The sequence below is a fragment of the Simochromis diagramma genome, unplaced genomic scaffold (assembly GCF_900408965.1).
Source record: "Simochromis diagramma unplaced genomic scaffold, fSimDia1.1 OVJJ01000293.1, whole genome shotgun sequence".
Taxonomy (NCBI): domain Eukaryota; kingdom Metazoa; phylum Chordata; class Actinopteri; order Cichliformes; family Cichlidae; genus Simochromis; species Simochromis diagramma.
In genome coordinates this window covers 17,244,106-17,263,145 of record NW_024386801.1, presented here as the reverse complement: position 1 = coordinate 17,263,145, position 19,040 = coordinate 17,244,106, and the positions used below count along the sequence as shown (strand labels likewise).

Here is a 19,040-nt window from a genome sequence, read left to right as displayed (position 1 = left end):
AAACAACTGATTTTTTTTTTTTTTTTTTAAATATAAAAATCTTAGCACAAAAGAAGGAACACACACACACCACCACCTTATATTTACATTCATTTATAAAAGAGAAATACAATGGTACTGTAAGGACACATTGTTCTGCACTGTTGAAAATGCTGATAATGAAGATGATCCATATCATGCAAATAGGCCAAAAGAAACACTGGAAGACAAAAATCACAAAACACGCTCCTTTAAAGTCTGAATATGTACTGTGAATTTTTTTTCTCCTGTTAAAAAAATCAGGAAGAAAAAACAAAACAGCAGAGATATGCATTAACCAGAAAATGATATGGAAATGGCAAAAGCACACTGCATTACATAAACACATATCCACTAATATGATGGACAAAACAAAAACACAGAAGGCACCTTATAGTTATTATTGGTATCGTTTTGTGGGCCTATCACATTGGTTGTAAAATTGTGAAAAGAAACAACATTTTGTGACACCCTTTGGGATCAATGATAAAGTGCCACTAACAAAAACAAAAAACCAACAAAAAAAAAAAAAAAAAATATTCCACACACTAGAAATTCACTCCTTCAGTCACACAGTCTAAGCCACAACCACACATTTAGTCTATTCAGGAACCAGCAGGAACACACAATAACATTTCACCTGGTAGTGTCTTAGCTAAAACCTCCCTGCAGCATACAGCATTTTCAGATCTGACCTCGCTTTCTAAATTTTACAATATTTCACCTTTTTTACAAAAGTGAGTGTAAATTTCTCTCTGTGATTTTTCTAAGGAATCTGCATCTGCTTTTGTGGAGTGCTGTATTTTCACATCAAAGTTGTAAAACTGTCAAAGGAAACTGGTGTAAAGTCACTGACATGCAGTGTTGTACCAATCTGCTGCTTAAGACAAAAAAAAAAAAAGATTAAATGCAACAGCAGGAAAAAGATCATTCAGAATGAAGTCAGTCTTTAAGAGAAGAGCAAGACAAAAACCTTGTACCTACTATGCACTTGTACCTTTTTAAACACAATAAGTAAACACTTAACGTTTCACATTAGTAAACCTACTAATACTACTGTATGGTTCTGAAAATGTTTCAAATGCTACAAATACCATTTTTTTGTTGGTTTTTTTTGGTAAAAGATACACAAAATCATTCATAGAATGCCAAGTTACCAAGGCATTGCCACAATTTACAACACCAATGTTTGACTGTTTGACTATGGATATCTATTTCCAAACAATTTTTTTTTTATGTCTTGAAAAACTAAAATGAACATCAAAAAAAAAGTTTTCAGGAAGTTGAGCTGTATGTGCCAGAAGCAAACACGCCCGTCTACTTATTCCATCTCTGTCTCACCAGTGCAATCAAACCCCCGTCGCGCTGCTTAGGTTTGCTGTATTTGGCTTTTTTGTACAGAGCAGCCTGCGACTCTAGCTTATTTCAAACAGAGACTGAGTACAGAATGTAGACAAGCTGACTTTTGATATTAAGAGGAGCGGGGAGTTCAGAGATCTTGCGGGCATTCGATTTCCAACTCTTAAAAAACCTAACTATTTATCAAAATATATCCATCTTTGTGTGTGTGTGTGTGTGTGTGTGTTTGTGTGTGTGTGTGTGTGTGTGTTTGTGTGTGTGTGTGTGTGTGTGCGTGCACACTCTGAAAGGAGTGTGGATATGAGAAAATAATCTGTAAACTTTTCTCTTTCACACTGTGCAAACTGCATTGTTTTGAGAAGGAGTAGAAATGGGGTAAGAATGCAGCTGGTTAAATTTGGCAGCGCAGCAGTTGGAGGGGAGACGACAATTAAGCCCTTTTCAGACACGCTCTCCATTTATGGTAACCTGGCAGCATCGAAATGTGTCGGCTTCACATCTCAATCAGCATCCTGGTCGCTCTTCGGCAATGCCAATCTTACTAGGTCAAGCCTTGAAACATTAGCGCGGGCACGGCACAAGTCTGCATGTGTCCCGTGCTTCATTGTGAGCTGCTCAGCTGACCAGAGGATGCATTAAACAGCAATAAAATTTCTATTCCCATTACAGAAGAGAGAGCGCGCACTCTCTCTCACTCTCTCTCTCTCTCTCTCTCTCTCTCTCAGAGTTTGAGTGGGAGAGCCTCCTTTAACTTTCAAAAGCGTGGTTACACTTCTAAAAGCTGACACTGATAATACTGTGTGGCAAACCTCATGCTTGTACTGTAGCCTTCTCTCTCACTGTCAGGGGTATATTTGATTTAAAGCATTAGGAATATTAACCAAATATAATTCCATCGCTTTTACAGACTTTTGAAGCCAGCGATGTTATGCTTTCCATGTCTGAAAGGGGCTTTAGGTGGAGAAAAGGGCGGGAGGGTTGCTGGTTTAGCCTAGCTCTGGAGCAAGATGGGATCCTCTAACTCATGAAAGCCGGGGACGGAGCTGCTCTGGCTCTCCCCAGAATCGGAATCATAGGGTGTGTCTGGTAGCTCCGTGAAGCCCCAAGCTAGCTGGTCATCCTCAAACTCGGAGCGCGCCTGCATTGTGATGTCTTCACAATCTTCCTCCTCATTGGAATTAAAGTCCTGAGGGATGTAAAGCATCTCAGGGTAGTTGTGTGACACCAGGTCACTGGTGGTGGCCAGAGACACCTTTCGGAAGGCGATGAGATGCATGTGAGAATACTTGACATATTTGTAGCGCTTGAAGCCCAGCGACTCGACCGCGACACGCCAGCTGCGCATCATGAGGGCGTGGCGGTTTTGGTGAGAAGAGTCAGGCGTGATGATGAGCAGCAGGCCATGCAGCTCCAGCAGCTCATGGGCCTTCTTGCAGCAGATCCAGCGCTGGTATGGCGAGGGGAAGTAGGACAAAAGCAGGGAGAAGACCACCACGTGGAAAAGCTGAGCGGGCAGAGCATCGATGGGGTTATGGAGCTGGCGGAGGAAAGCCTCGACTGCATCACCCGCCAGCTGGAGCGGCTGCTGAAGCTGGAGGTTGAGGAAGTCACACTTGTACACACTCTGAAAAAGCACAAATTTAACACAAATCAGGGTTCAAACTTGATCCATGCCAGCAAACATTTCTACACAGCTCGTTTGTTTTCATGACTTGCAGCTGTTGGGCGTCACTTTTTCTGTGTTCTGCTGATTTTCTTCACGTAGTCTAACCACAGCACTGGCAAAGGACATGACTCATTTCTGGTGTTGTTTTTGCTTTATAACGCAAACACCCAAGTGGGAAACTGTATCCATTTCATGTGAATAAACAAATGGTATAAAAGCACATAGTCAATTAAAATGTAAAACAGAATTAATATGCACTCGTACCTCAACCGCAGGCACTATATCAATACCGACTGTGAGGAACTCGTCAAACTTCAAGAAAGGGTTAAAGCAGCTTCCCACATCAAGAAGGCGCATTTTCCCCAGCTGAGAGATCGAACTGTAGCACAAACAACAACATGCAATGCCTGATGAGTATAATACACAAAATCATATGCATTACACACACTATAAGATAACTCTTTGTAATTGCACAGTCATACATAGTACAATAGTACAATGAAATTGGAAAACTGTCCCACATCGGCACTACGTACAACACGACACAACACAGTAACTTAAGTAATAAAAAGAAGAATCAGTGTATGTTTATTGCACATTATTATTACTATAGAGTGAGGGCAGGTCGTAGCAATTCATTTTTCTTGTTTTTTGGACATAGACTTTATGATATACTGTTAACTCATGACAGATAACACTCTTACTTCATCTTACCTGGGGATGGTGCTGTACGGCTGGGCACTCGTAGATGCTGTACCCACACCCATAGCAAGCGTGGCACTTTTCTGATCCTTCTCTAACACTCTTTTCATTCCACCATCCAAAAAGTACTCTTGACAGACGCTGTGGAAGTGGCATCAAAACACTGCGTTTACAGAAGCTCATTTTACAGGCTCAGATTAGTCCGATTTCACCAGGCTCTATAAAACCTAAAAGATGCCCGAAGACCTTTGGGGGCGTTCATACCTGCGACACCATTCAATCCGGCCCTCTCCTTCACACTTTTTGATCCAATGGTTGTCAGCAAGATTCTTCATGGCGAGGGCGTACTCACTCAGTGTCTGCTCATCCTCGCAGTGCTCACGCCAGATCTTGTCAAAGTCGCCCACTAAGTGAGAAAATCAAACCCCCCTTAAAAATAAGGTCAGCAATATCCAAAACATGGCAAAAAAACAGCTTCAAGTACTTCAAGTCTTACTCTTGTATGACGACAGAAAAACATTCACAACCTACTTGCAAGTTTTGGTTATCCACTAAATCACCAAAACCGGATCTTAGAAAAAAAAAGGGGGGGGGAACGGCTGAAAAATCTCAGGTCACTGCTGGTACTTCAATATTGCCTATGTCTCACTTGTTTGTGCTTGCACAGAAGCAGAATTGTGCATCTAAAAATAATAAATAAATAAAATAAAACAAACCCACCCTCAAAACAGTCATTTCACAATAAAAGTTATGTCCACAAAATTTTCCATTTGCAGCTGCTCAGACGTTGACAGCCCGTAGCACAAGCAAACATGCCAACAAGGGAAAAATCCCATGACCAGAAGGGAGAAAAGAAAACTATATCTGATTTGCAGAAATGAAAGGACAACAAGAGGAGTTGGTGGTAAACAGCAGTGCTTTCAAAACATGACCACTGTGATTCCATGCCAAGCCTACCAGATCATGCTTCACTTATTAACCAATCGTGAGATCTGCTCGCAGGATGACTTCTTTATGCTCTTCTAGGCTCCAAAACAAGCAGCTACTCTCTCCAGTGCTGAGGTCTTATTCAAACCACAAATTAATCCAAGCTCATTTTAAATACACTACCAGGGTTATGCAGTGTTTTATGGTGGTAAAGTAGGGCAGCGCATACACAAATAACACCAAGACTTGACATTTTAATATGCCTGCATTTTACTATGACACTATTTTAACTATTCAAGGATTTTTTCAAGGACTTTCCAGGATTTCTTTCATATTTCTGAGCAGTGAAATGGCCAACTGTATAATTTTGATTCAGAGCCGTTCAAATGAAACAAACTAGCCATGCATTCAAGCAGGAGATTAATTCATATTCTTAGTTTATACTGGAAGAAGAAAATATAAAGAAATCTTGCAAACCATTGTGTCCTGGCCATTGACTCATCGAAAGATTTATTTCCTCTAGATATTTTAAATTTACCTCTTGTGCACTCCTCCCACATGGACTCCCTCACTATGCACAGCACAACGTCATCACCAGAACAAATCCTAGCTTCTGTAGGATTTGTAGCTAAATTTAAAATTCAGAGGACGTTAAAAAATACATCTTTCATCAATATATCTTTCAACTGCTAACTCAAACATGGAGTTAACCGCACTGATTGGGCTGTAAAATAAGACAACAGATGCTACGTATGCATGCTGATGAGCTGAGATCGGTGTTTTCCAAACTTCCTTTTTTTTTTTTTTTTTTTTTTTTTTTTAATTGAAGCAAGACAGATGGTTGGATGCTTATGAACTGATACAGTGATTGCAACTAAAAGATCCATTACCTCCTCCCATTTCATCTACTTGAACACAAACATCAGAGCATGTGGTTGCATTGTGTTTTGCATAAAAAGGGCCAATAATGATTTGGTCATTTTATTTGTATGTTGTTTCAAGGCTTGCCAAACAAAGAGACATTAATACCCACCAAATTAACAAATCAAAGAAATCACAGTAATCTGCTATTAAACAGACACTTTGTTGCTTCTTTAATCATCCCCAAATTGCAAATTGCCTGAAATAAAACTCATTAGAGTGGTAAACAAAGAGACAGTGTTTTCCCTTGTGACCAAAATGAGAATATTTATCAAAAAATAAAAAAGGAGAAGACTCATGCTTGTCTCTCATATGTAGTGGCCCCAATAATTTAAAGAAAGTGAATGATTCACCTTCCACAAACTTCCTTCTTTACATGACGTGTGTGCAAAGAAACAGCAGGAAGCAACAGCCACAGACAGGATTTAACCTGCTGTGTCGTCTTTGTGGTTTTTCTCCTGGCAAAAAGTAAGACGAGGTTCTTTTCCCCAATCTCAGCTCCACAGTTGAAGATCTCCTTTGGCTCTTTTATCCTTCAAGACACAGTTAAACCTCCACTAGAGAGGGGGAAAAAAAGTTCTGGCCTATCACAATGTGCCTTTTAATTAAATTATTTTCGCTGTCTGGCTCTGAACGGTAGCAAATCTCAGAAACAACAACTGGCAACTGTTTGCTCAGTCTACAGAATTATCTTTTATTGACAACCGGGAGCCAATCGGAAGTTACTCTTTTTCTTTCACCAGTCACATGTCACATGTGTGTTGACTAGGTTTGAGAGCGAGAGATAAGATGTTGTTTGCAGAAGAGCCTTGTGTAAGCTGCCACAATTTATTTCTAAGGAGCTTTAATCAAGGCCTCGCTTGCTTGGTGCAACCCGCTGCTGTCGACTGGAGTCTGCCACCACAACAGCTAACCAGAAGTAAAAAATTAAAAAAAAATTTACAAATCCGCGATTACCGGATTAACCGCTAACTTTTTAACGTTACTTCAACATTTGTGAGATAACTAACAGTATCAGCCCATAGGCTGCAGGGCCACAGAGAAACAGAGGGGCCCACTGAGGCTGCTTACCCTCCCTGTATTTCCTACGCAGTTTTCTGTGGACGTTTTTGACGACTCCCGACAGTTTCTCCTGCTCCTTCTTGCACGGTGCTTCACTTGGAATTGGCACGTAGAATAGCTCCGACTGGTTTTCCGTCTCCCCGGTCTCGACATTGTCCCTGGGGTCCATAGCACCGCACCACCGATGTTACCCTCCGCCAGTCGTTTCCCCTTTTCCAGGCTGCAACCCGACCGGCGAACCGGCGCACGAGCCAACAACAGGGAAGCCGATTGGCTACCTGGAGCATACACGCGTCATAAACTGACAGCGCGTCGTCCAATCACAGGCGTGGAAGCATTCTTGAGCTGGCGTGCGTGCTGCGAAGCGTTCAGGTGCATTTGGAAATCTGTAAATTGCTGAAAAATCGTAAACAACACATCAGACAGTGTTGTTTTGTGTTTTGCAAAAGTTTTTATCTACAAAAGAAAACTAAACTTTGTTTTTTAGCCAACTGATTTATTCGTTTAAACCCTAAAACTATTCAAAGATAGTATATTACAAAAAATGTATGTTCTTAGACAATATCCCACTGAACTGAATAACTTTTTGTTTGTTTTTGTCGTTGTTTGCTTTCTTTTATTAGTTCACCAATTAAAATATTGGACATGTGTTGAAGAAACTACTGGAAGCCCTTCCTGTAAAATAAATTTGTTAGCATTATGTTATACAAACCTTGTTCTGAAAAAGTTGGGACACTGTATATTATGCAAAATGACATCAACGTCATCATTATCACAATATACAGTATCACCAACAGGTGATGAGACTCTGGAGAAATCTCTGTGTGCAAGGGAAGAGGCTGAAAATCAAAACTGGATGCCCTATGGCAGCACTGTCATGTAAATCACTGCACAAGCTCGGGAGCACTTCCAGAAATATCTCTCTGTGAACACAGTTCAACGTACCATCCTTATATATCATTTCCCTTCTTTGCATGAAGCCAAACAATTTTTATATTATAACAGACCCATATATAGGATCTAGTCCCCCGCCTCCAACCCCCATCATGATTTAAGACAGGGTGACTGGAGAGGATGTTCTGTCCTGTTAAATGGGATAGTGTAAGAAGGATCATTTCTAAAGCTGTACAGATATTAAACCTTTGAAAAGATGATGCAATGTTTTCTAAACTAGGCTAAGAATTTGAAAACCCACAAGTGATGCCAATCCATGGTTATTGTTTCTGGAAATTGGCTTGGAAAATCCTGATGGAGAGCATTATAGTCTGAGATGGTAATTTGACTCTGGCTAATGAAAACAAACTGACACTGTCTGAACAACAGGGGAAAAAGTTAAATACCATATATGTCAATGCTGTTTGCAGGACAACATCTATTATTAACTGCATGTTCAGTCATTTCAGAATATGAGGTAATGCCTTACGGTGGACACTGTGTAACCCCAATGAAAATAAAATAGTCACTAAATCCACATTGGTAGTGGACTTATTACATCTGTGTTCAGCAGAACCATGTCCACATGGACTCGAGGTAATAACAAATATTAGAAATCTACAGTTTTATCACAGGGACTACATTCTACAACATGAATAAAATTTCAGATGCCTTCCTGTTGTGTGTGGCTGATCATGTCCGTCCCTTTATGACCACAGTATTCCTATTTTCCAGTGGACGCTTCCAGCAGGATAATAGAGCTCAAAGCTCAAATAATTATAAACCAGCTTCTTGAACATGACAGTGAGTTCACTGACCTCAGATGGCGTCCACAGTTACCAGATCTATGTCCAATAGAGCGTGCAACAGAATATTCACATCATAGATATGCAGCCAACAAATCCACACTAACTGTGTGACGCTATGTTAATAGGGACCAAACTATCTGAGCAGTGTTTCCAGCACCTTGTTGAATCTGTGAATTGAGGCAGCTCTGAAGGGATAAGGGGAGTCCAACCTGATTTTATTACAGTGTACTTTATGAAGTGTCTGGAGAGGGTGTCTATTTATTTGCAGTTTAAACATGGATTTCATGTGAAGTGAGGACAGCTGTAGCTTTATTTAAACTTGTTGTTGTAGTTATAAATTCTTAAACCCTCTGACAGTGAAGTATTTCTCTCTCCCAAAATATCACACATCACATGGTGGCTAAGGCACTGTTTATTTAGCTGGAGATATGCTTATTAGATGTACTGTGGAACCCGAGACATGTACTAATATTTTGGTGGAGGAAAAAATGGCCCTATGAGTTACAATTTATTAAATTGCGTCTCATCTCAGTTTAAATGATTTTTATTGTATCAATTTGATTTCCCTTTGCTTCTAAAGCAATTCTATGCTTCATAAAGTGTGGCTCACACGATACACAATATAAATATATATATATAAATTTTTTAATGCTAGTATTTATAATGAAACGAACTTTTAAAAATGCATTATCCGCATTCTCACGGCACATTTGATTTATCATTGTATCCAAGTAAAAACACCTAAAAAGAGGTCAGATAGGCACCTGTTAGTCTGGCAAAGACGACAGTTGCCTGACTTCACTTTGTAAAAGTTATTAAACAATCCAAGAGGTATAGGGTTTAGTCAACATGTCAACCAAGCTAATAAAACTGCATTGCTATTGCTCTAAAGGGTTTACTTCTGAGAGAAACACCTTTTTAGGTCAACTAACTGGGTAGTTTCATGGCTGCAAACTAAACAAAGTCAGTGAGCTTCCAGACAAAAGACAGCATTACAACGTGTTTCACATGATACCTCGGAACCATCCTGTCTTTATTTAGAAACACTTCAAATCAAAAAGAAGCCCCTGTTTATACCTTTTGTGTGTCCGGCTTATAAATGTTATGGTGTTTCTTTTTAAAAGGGAACGCTAATCCTTTTTTCCCTGAAGTCATACAGCAGCTGTGTTCAGCTTGCACAGCTAAAAGTCAAAGTTGAAAACAAAAGTTATGGGTCCAAGTGACTTGATTTCTATCTGGGTTTATTCATTCATCCCAGGAACTTCAATGACCCCACTCAAACCATTGGGGTGAGTGTGACCTGGCCAAAGAAGATACTAAACGCTGAGTTGCTCCCGGTGCGTTCACTGGACTGTAAATGTTAGTTAAAAAGCACTTAGATGCAAGAAAAAAGTGATGTAACTCAGTATCATGTGTGTGCGTGAATGGGTGTGGCATACGGTGTTTTGATAGCTTGAGCAGAAAAGCACCATTTAAGAACCATTTACCTCACCTCAGGTGACCTCAGTCAGTCACATGATGGATTGGGGAAAGGTCTCATAGTGGTTTCAGCCCTTAATCCCTGGTAACAGTAATGACTCATACCTTTTACCAGAGTCTAAATACTTGGACCCTCTACCATTTTTTAGAACCGAAGAAGCCTCTTGGATGATTAGAAAAACATCATCACAAACCCAAAGAAATCCAATTTCCTTCCTTTCCTTAGTCTCTCAAGACTACCCTGACCTGGATGAACCTGCACATGGATACTGATTTTAAGGCTACACCTAAAAACAAAAAACATGCGCATGACATCTACACTAAAAAATAAATGTAGTATAACAGAAAAATATTTAAATTTTTTAAAGCATGATCGAAAAATTAAAATTAAAATTAAACATTCTCATTAGCTTCAGTGAGTAGTGTATTTCACCTTGAAAAAGCTGCAGAACTGATCAATGTAACCATTGTAATGTAGGTTTTATGTACAGTGAAGCATTGAGAATAATGACTTATGGCAGCAAACGTGTGTGATATCTGCCTAACTGTGTCTTCTTGAGCTTAATTTGGACTTCTGCTGGAAATCTACTTCCTAACTCACGATGTAACCGGAAGCCCCTTTTCCCCCTACGCCACATCCATCCACGCTGTTCGAGTCGATGCTGCGACACCCCGACATGTAGTTACATTTCGGTGGGCTTGCAGCAGGTTGCGCGGAAGGTTATGATGCAGGGTTGAAGGAGTTTACAGTATAAGTAATAGCATAGATCTCCTGCAAAAATCAGTCTAAATCATGCATTAGTCATTTTTTAACTGGTTACTTCTCTTCTCGGCAGCAGAGCCAAACCAGAGATATCAAGTAGAGCCCCAAACAGGCAAAAAAGTCATAATGGTATGCCACAACTAAAAACACCACCGGCAGGGTTGCATATAGCAGTGATTTTGCAATATTGCTACAGGAAAACGTGTCTGTCCAGGACAAAACACTCTGACCCATGTGCTCCTCTGCAGGGGAAACAGCAGCATTGCTGTCTTCAAGCTTCTCCTGAAGGCAACTGAGGTGTTGTTCTTCATCCTGATATTCAGTGATGGGCGGCATAGTGGCAGACAGCAGTTTGGTTCTGCTTAGACGGCGCCTTTTGCTCACAGTGCTCTTGTCTTCGTGGGACCATCCTCCTGTGCCGACGGCCCTCAGGCAGTGCATGTACAGCTCCACCTCATCGCCCGAGTCCGACTCTGCCGAAGCGCTGTCCTGGCTTGTTTGATCACTTTCAGGTTCATCCGTTAAAGCGCCCCCCTCTGCAGCGGCACAACCATTTCCATCTTCTGACTGAGCTTTTGTGGTGTGAAGACATTGTTTTTCAGTTTGAATGTGCGCACTTTGCTCTTCTCCTATACTTTCTTTCACTGGTACGCTCTCGTCTCCACCCTCCTGCCCGCTGTGCACCAGAGCAGATAAAACCTCTCCATCCTTGCTTCCTGTAATTTCTAACTTCTCTTCCAAACACAGTTCTGGATCTTTTTGTTCCTGTTTCGCCACACGTGAATGTGATTCTACAAGCTCCGCCTCTACTGCTCTGTAATTTAGGAATTCGTAACGTGGATCCAGCTCCTCTCCGTTTCCCTCCTTTGGTTCTTTCTCCCGCTCTGCTCCGCCTTGACCTTCCTTATTCAAGTTTATTTTCCCATCTCCCTTTAGCTCCTCGTTTTCTTGGATGTGTGCCCATTCAATACTGACCTCTTTTCCTGCAAAGTGTTTTTTTGTGTGCAGCTGTGTCTCTACTGGTCCCTCTGTTTCTTGTACTTGGTTCTCCTCAGTTAATTCTTCCCTTCCACCTGTTTTGTTCATCTTTATGACTTGAGCACATTCTACCTCAGTACTGGCACCATCTTCTCCAGAGACAGCCTCTCCGATTGTTTCGCTGTCCTCTTCTACTCCTGTCACTGCCCTCCCCTTGACAAATTCCTCATTTGCAATTTCTTTTTCTCTTACTTCACAGACGCCCGGATTTAAATATACTATCTCCCTTTCTTCTTCGTGTATTAAAATGTTGTTTTCTTCTTCTTTAACCATCATTTCCCAGTCCTTCACTTCAGTGATTTCTCCTAAACAGAGAGCCTCCTCCTTAGCTTTGATTTTGCAATGCTCTGTTTTTTCCTGTGTCTCTGTAGTCACGCATTCAGCCAACTCCCCTGTTACCTCAGTTTCACCAGAGGATTTTGATTCATCTTTGAGTGAGCCGTGTGTCATTTTACTGCCTTCTCCCATGTTGTTAGTTTCTCCTCGAGCTTCCAGAAGTGTCTCGGGTGTTGTGAAATCTGATTTCTCCACAAATTTGCAGTCAGGAACAGTTGCTTTTGTAACTGAATTGTCATTGTGGTGCAAATTCAACTTATGCAAGTCTTCACATGGTTTAACCTCACTAAAAGATGCGTTACCAGGACACAGAGCTTTGATTAACTCACATTCATGGCGTTTTTCTTCTAAGCCGCCGCTCTGTTGGTCAGGTCCTTCATTAACATGTCCCAGCAGGTCCCCAGAGCTTTCAAGTTTTACAAATGATGTTTGCGGACTGGTCCTGACTTCATGTGTATCGCTTTTTGCGTGCATTTCATCCAGATTAGTTTTATCATGTGTACATGGATTCTCTGGGAGTGGACACTGTGTTGTTTCTGCTGTAATTTGGCCTTGGGGGTCATGTGTTACACTGTCTTCCTGTGCTTCTCCCGAGGGATGTAAACTCTCAGCCGGTATTTGTGGATTCAACAAATCTGCTTGCGATAAAATGTTTACAGTCTCAGGACAGCTTAATGTGTCTTCTAAACAAGTTTGTGAACCCTTAAGTGTGCTTGTGCATCTCCGGTCTGTATTTTCAGTCCCAGCCAGAAACTGCAGAGTCTCTGCATTTAATGTCAGACTTAAACTTGCTTCTTCTTCTTCTTCAACACGATTATTGCATGGTGCCATGTCTGTGCATTCCTGGTTTGATTTCTGGTTATTAATCACATTTCGAAGTGCTTTACTATTGTTACTTTTAATATCTGTTGAAACAGTGCAACTAATCTGTCTCATGCCAGTGTGAGGATGTAAGCCTCCAATATTCAGTGTAGCCCGTGCAGGATTTTCCCAGCCAGCTCCTCTCTGACTTTCACTTCCCACTCTGCCAAACACCTGGTGATACAGCGGAGCCACCACAGTGCCAAATGTGAAGCTGCTGGTCTGGCCAACAAGGCTTTCATTTCTCACTGCTGTTCTGCTAATGTAGTCATGACCCATGTCTGCCTCCTGACTACTGTCCTGAGATTTGGTATGTTGCTGTTCTGCTTGAGCAAAATTATCAAACAGGTCATCTTGGATGTCCGTGGCACTCTCACCTTCTGCTAATGTGACTGAGGCAGTGAAAGCAATGCTCTCAGATTTCTCTGGCTCGTTCTCAGACGTTCGGTCAAGTGCTGGTGACAAAACATGTGAAACACTGAGGAGGGGTTTGCTGCACTTTGCTTGGGAACTTTCTGGTTTGCGGTTGCTCTCAGCAAACAGTCGCACATCGGTATGGCTTTCCTTTGGGGTTTCTTCTCGAGCTGCCTGTGTTACCCCTGGAGGCGATTCGTCTCTATCTGCGTTGTTGGCGTCTCCATTTCTTTGAGCAAAGTAGTCCCTCACCCGGGCCATCCGTGCAGCCTTTCTGCGACTCCTTTGGCTGTCGTTTACTCCGCTCTCAATCTGTCCACCAACACAGATAGATTCATTTCAACAACATGCCCCTTAAAGAAAGCCAAGTGAGGTAAAATTTAAAGTTGCATTTCTCACAACAAGAAGACATTTAAAAAAAACAAAGCATGCCTGACTAAATGTAATTGAAACTGTGAGAAAGCACAAACTGCAAGTATCACTTCTTATTTTTGTTTTTTTAGGTGCACAGCACATTATGTTATACTGGTGGTACCCAACTCCAGTTATGTGACCCTCTCTGAAAAAGTGCACCAGGGTCATGTTAAGCTCTCTGCTCCTCCTGCACCTCACAGTCATACCGATCCTTTAAATGCCCTTACACTGCTAATAATACATCATATATGTAGAAAACTTAACACAGTCTACAACAGGGATGTCAAACTCATCTTACATTATGGCCCACTTCAGTGTTTCGTGGGCCGGACCAGTGAACTACATGTTTAATCCCTGAGATATTATTAAAAAAAAGGTACAATATTAATAATACATCTCATTTTTTTCTACATGATAAAGAAACGTTGCTATAAAATGAAAAGAATCTGTCAGCAGATTGGGTTGTAACGAACAGTGTTGGTCAAGTTACTTGAAAAAAGTAATCAGTAACTAATTACTGATTACTTCCCCCAAAAAGTAATCCCGTTACTTTACTGATTACTTATTTTCAAAAGTAATTAATTACTTAGTTACTTTTTAAAAACATGATTTACAACCTGAATAGGTGATAAAGCGATAGATCTTTCAGCCCAATTCTACTTTTTCTACATAATACATCATACAAAATGTAATCAAATGGAAAAGTCTCTTTTTAAAACTTGTTTTATTAGTTTTAACCTTTTAACTTTATGCATCAAGCAAACATTTAATTATATGCAACATTCTCTGACTGGAAGAAATTTGTTTAATATTTAAACCTATTTTCTGCACATTCCAGCACATAAAATAAATTTTTTTGTGTGTGTTTACACTCACTCTCTCAAATATATGCAAGTAAAACACAGCAGAAAATAAATAAAATCAAAGACTAGCGGTCCTGTTGCTCTATTTTCACCTGTAAAGCAGGAGTGGGGTAGGCGGAGGTTTACCCTGGTGCAGGTGTGCCGCGGCGGTCAGTGGAAGAATCCGCGAGTTTCTCTGTGAGTTTCCCATTACGTCGTAGTGTAGTGATGTGCGATACCACTGATTTCCTTTCCGATCCGATACCAAGTAATATTCAGGGTGGTATCGACGATACTGATCCGATACCGATACTTTGTACAAAAACTTATTTTATTTATTGTATCTCAAATTATAGCGTCATAATGATTACAGGACATCAGATTACTTGTTCTTATCACTTAATAATGCAGAGTTCAGTAGAAATAAAAAAAACTGAAGTTGTGCGCTATTTGAACTCCTTGCCTGCCTGCAGCACTAAAGGACTCTGTGAGAGACGTCTGTCTCGCCCTAGCAGCACCTGTCCCTCTCCTCCTCTTCAGTCTCAACATACGCTCCTCATATTCTGTGATATGATTTACTCTGAGCTGTTTGACAAGGTTAGTGATGTTGCCACAACCATACATGCCAACCCTCCCGATTTTTCCGGGAGAATCCCAAATTTCAGTGCCCCTCCCGAAAGTCTCCCGGAGCCACCATTCTCCCGATTGTCTATCCGGACAACAAAATTGAAAAACCATATCGCAGAATTCATAGCGCGGCCCAGCCAATTCCAGTCTCTAAAAATGGCGGCAGATACTTCGTTTTAATATTACTCTTATTTCTCTTTCTGGGTCGCAAAAAAACTTTTAACATATTTTCAGGTGAGAATGTAGCTGTGTAAACTTCAAATATCTGAGCCAACCCGACACATCGTTTTCAAACCCCCGCGGTCTTTCGCTACTCAGGTTAAACATGATATATAAGTCACTTTGATAACTTAAAAATGTTATTGTTTGGCTTTTTCAGTGTTTTATTTGTTCGTGAGTAAATCGGTTTGGCTGAGATTAAAGTTATTAGATTAGATTAAATTAAATTTAACTTTATTAATCCATCGGGTGGGTTCCTCCGAGTTTTCACACAGCTGAATAAACGTCAAACAGAAAACTGATTAAACATAAGTGTGAGACGGTCGAGAGTTTACGTCAGCGCCCGGTTATATTTTAGATAGCAAGGAGCAGAAGGCAGAGTTTCACTCCACTGAGGGAGCTCGTGACGTATACCCGGCTTTCTTTAGACCGCGAAGGCCGGGTCCTCAGGTGGAAGCAGCCTCTGAATTTGGACATCCCCGCTGTTTCCGGGCCGGCCAATAATAATGGTGACATTTAACGTATTTTATCCGATAAATAAACACTGTAAAAATTATTTATCAACCCCCCAACAGCCCCTTTTGAATGTCTCCCTAATTCTGAGGTCTCAAGGTTGGCATGTATGGCCACAACACCTCACTTTTTTGCCACATGGATCGCAAACCATGTCTCAGCTGTTTGTGGAGGTAAAATACGTCCGCACATGACTCCAATTATGCTCAGCCATTGTTGTGAGCGCGCACGCCAGCGGCTGTGAGACATTTATACAGCCGTATTTCGCACATAACTATGAAAGGCGGAAGAGGAAGTAGTTCCTTTGAATGTAGACAATCCGAATGATATCGTTTCTTTCCACTGTGTTCCTGTTAATGATAAACTATAAATTTACCCTAAATTACTAAAATATCGATATTTTAATGTGAGAATCGATTCTAGAACATAAATGATTGGTATCGGAGGAATCGATATTTCAGGATCGATCCGCACATCACTATCGTAGTGCACTCGGTGCTTGCTCGGAAGTTTAGGGGTTTTTTCGCTGTAAAAAGAAGTTTTCTTCCCACGCACAACAGACACTAATGTTTTTGTCACTTTTTATGGAATCAAACTCAAAGTAAGGTCAGTACTTCCATGCTTTAAACTGCACGATCTGCACACAGCTGTTGTCACAAACGTCGCACTGGCTTACATCACTGTCATGAGACATTCTGGCAAAAAAGTCACGGTTTTAGTAACGCAGTAACGCAGCATTCCTACGGGAAAGTAACGGTAATCTAATTACCATTTTTGCAATAGTAATCCCTTACTTTACTCGTTACTTGAAAAAAGTAATCTGATTACAGTAACGCGTTACTGCCCATCTCTGGTAACAAATGTTCAGAATTACAATAAAAGGATAGGAGTCTTTGCTGGGCCGATTGTGGCCCCTGGGACTTATGTTTGACACCCTGCTTTACAACATTTTGCATGTGAGGATTTACAATGTCAGGACAGAATTGGAACTGTTGCGTCATCAGTCATATCGGCATTTTTTTTTCCACTCACCAGTAATTTCTGTCCATGTTCCTCTGACATTCCTGACTGATCATTCTTAGATTTCAAAGTGTCACCCTCTAGTCCACTGTTGGACACATCTGGAGACAAGAAACATTTTATCTATGATCCTGCTGGGCTATCAAAGCAGTTTTCTTCCATTTCAGGTCATTTCTTCATTTCACAGTGGAGAAAAGGAAAATTTTCACCTGCTGCAATATTTCCCTGTGTTGACGACTCCTTTCCTGAACTGTTTTCCACGCTGGAGTTCGAACTGTAATAAGTTAATTAATTAAAAATGCAATCAGTCAGGGTTAATTCGCTTTTCTTTTTCCACATAGCTTCAGGTGATTATCGTCAATCAACAAACCACGTAAGGTGACAGTGCTGAGATACACAAATTGTTTTGATTAAAAAGTGTTAAATTGTTAAAAACTTGTAAGTATTTATATGTGTGAGATGTGAAATTGTGTATTTTCTAACTGTGACTGTTGTCCATTTCACAAAGTCTAGATTGGTTATAATGTAAAAAAAAAAAGAAAAGAAGAAGAAGCATATTTCTTCTATTTATATGAGTTATTCAAATTATAGACCTCACATAGTCGTCACCAAAATAAACTTAAGTTACAAAACTAACTAGCAAAGGACATTTTTAATAAATAGTCGATATTTAATTCAAGGCAGGAATTGGCCTTTACAATCGTCCATAACAAGCATAATGGACATTCCCCTGACCATGCACAATTCCTATAATTAAATAAACCTAAAAAATGTGCCTAAAAATGTTTTATGAAATCACTTTGTATTCTCACCTGGCTGTCTTGAGGCAGCTTTTCTTGTTCACGTTTTCCTTCTGTGGCTGATCGTTTTCCTTTGTTCTGCGGAAACATGACAGCACGTAGTTCTTGTTGGCGTTGTTGGCCCAGAACGTCCCCACAGGTGTTTCATACCGCAGACAAAAGTCAACTCTAGCCCCCTCGTCCCGAAATGGAGGCCACAAAGTGAGCGTGAATGAGAAACAGTCCGTTGGCCCATCGCTGGAACCAGGGATGTACTCAGCCAGGAGTTCAAAGTGGCTGGACCAGCAGTCCAAAGTTGTTCGAACATATATCGCCTTAGTGAAGGAGATGTTGAGGACGCGCACCACCCCTTTTACTATTGTGGTCCCTGGAAGTAACTCAATTTTTTCCAGCTCTACTTTCTGCTCCTGGACCTTGGTCAGTAGCTCCTCGGTTAATAACGGGAGGGAAAAATTAAGAGGTGAAAGAATGTATTCATCTTCATCATTGCCTTCCCCATCAGATGTGTCGTATCCTGGCAGTTTGGGCACGTCCCACGTGTCGAACTCCTTCACTTGAACCAAATTGAGGCCTTTGGCATCTGCGAAGGAAACTCTCCTGGAGCCACACATGGGAGGCTCAGGCTCCGAGTCCTCATCAGACACAGAGCTCTTTCTCCGTGGGAGAGGAGAGGATTTAGGCCTGATGCCGATGACCACCTCGCCCTCATCATCGTCCACGTCCCAGGAGCTGAGGACCGGGACTCCTAAGAAGTTACAGGCCCCAGACCCTCTTGGCTGTCCCCAAAAATCCATGAAGCTCTCTGTGAGAGACTCAGCGTGAAAATGAACTGCGCTGCTTCTGGCAACTGACATTCATGCTCTGACTTAACAGATGGAGTCAAATTACAGATGACATTGTTGCGAGGGCCAACACTATAAATAGGCCAGAAGGGACTTAAACTATGTGCAGTAGTCTAAGTCTTCTCCTGAAGAGAATGTATGACCCAGTGCCGTATTTGTTTTTTTGTTTTTTGAGGGCTTGTATGGCCTAATCTAAACTATAAATTGATAATCATCTAAGTTTCTTATTACAAAACCACCCCAAAGTCTAAATATTTTGTGGACATCTTTGTAGAATCCATGACTCCCAAGGGAGTTATAATGTTATTTTTACAGCCACATGGGATTTACCATGGAAACTATTTATGTTTTGTTACTTCTGGCCCACAACGGGCTCCATTGCACTTGCATCCTGTTTAAAATCATTTCAAATCTGTGAATATCTGATAATTTAATAGCTGTGAAAGTCTCAAGGTGAGAAACAGTCATTCCACAT

At 41.0% G+C, this 19,040-nt stretch overlaps 2 protein-coding genes across 3 annotated transcripts; both read right to left on the bottom strand.

The window, feature by feature from the left end:
* Nucleotides 1–77: 77 nt before the first annotated feature.
* Nucleotides 78–7,130, bottom strand: bmt2 (base methyltransferase of 25S rRNA 2 homolog). Of its 2 annotated transcripts, none has more exons than XM_040026263.1 (5): nucleotides 6,665–7,130; nucleotides 4,010–4,151; nucleotides 3,758–3,886; nucleotides 3,308–3,422; nucleotides 78–3,001 (listed from the first exon to the last, which is right to left on the bottom strand). In XM_040026263.1, the coding sequence occupies exons 1-5, from the start codon at nucleotides 6,822–6,824 to the stop codon at nucleotides 2,369–2,371; spliced, it is 1,179 nt and encodes a 392-aa protein (XP_039882197.1). In that variant the 5' UTR covers nucleotides 6,825–7,130; the 3' UTR covers nucleotides 78–2,368. The 2 variants fall into 2 exon arrangements, with proteins under 2 accessions (XP_039882197.1, XP_039882198.1); XM_040026264.1 differs by lacking the exon at nucleotides 6,665–7,130 and adding an exon at nucleotides 4,277–6,651.
* A 2,269-nt stretch (nucleotides 7,131–9,399) lies between these two features.
* On the bottom strand, nucleotides 9,400–18,735 carry ppp1r3ab (protein phosphatase 1, regulatory subunit 3Ab). The gene is made up of 4 exons (XM_040026257.1): nucleotides 17,736–18,735; nucleotides 17,133–17,197; nucleotides 16,936–17,024; nucleotides 9,400–13,600 (listed from the first exon to the last, which is right to left on the bottom strand). The coding sequence occupies exons 1-4, from the start codon at nucleotides 18,575–18,577 to the stop codon at nucleotides 10,694–10,696; spliced, it is 3,903 nt and encodes a 1,300-aa protein (XP_039882191.1). The 5' UTR covers nucleotides 18,578–18,735; the 3' UTR covers nucleotides 9,400–10,693.
* Between the last annotated feature and the right edge of the window lie 305 nt (nucleotides 18,736–19,040).

Bases quoted from the DNA above. Each gene is read 5' to 3' on its own strand.
- bmt2 (XM_040026263.1), bottom strand. From the start codon at position 6,824: ATGGACCCCAGGGACAATGTCGAGACCGGGGAGACGGAAAACCAGTCG. The intron at 4,152-6,664 runs GTAAGCAGCCTC...TTTCTCACTTAG, and splicing joins GCGTAGGAAATACAGGGAGG to TGGGCGACTTTGACAAGATC. The intron at 3,887-4,009 runs GTATGAACGCCC...CCACTTCCACAG, and splicing joins CGGATTGAATGGTGTCGCAG to CGTCTGTCAAGAGTACTTTT.
- ppp1r3ab (XM_040026257.1), bottom strand. From the start codon at position 18,577: ATGTCAGTTGCCAGAAGCAGCGCAGTTCATTTTCACGCTGAGTCTCTC. The intron at 17,025-17,132 runs GTGAAAATTTTC...TCTTGTCTCCAG, and splicing joins ACAGGGAAATATTGCAGCAG to ATGTGTCCAACAGTGGACTA. The intron at 13,601-16,935 runs GTGAGTGGAAAA...GTTGGTGGACAG, and splicing joins AACATGGACAGAAATTACTG to ATTGAGAGCGGAGTAAACGA.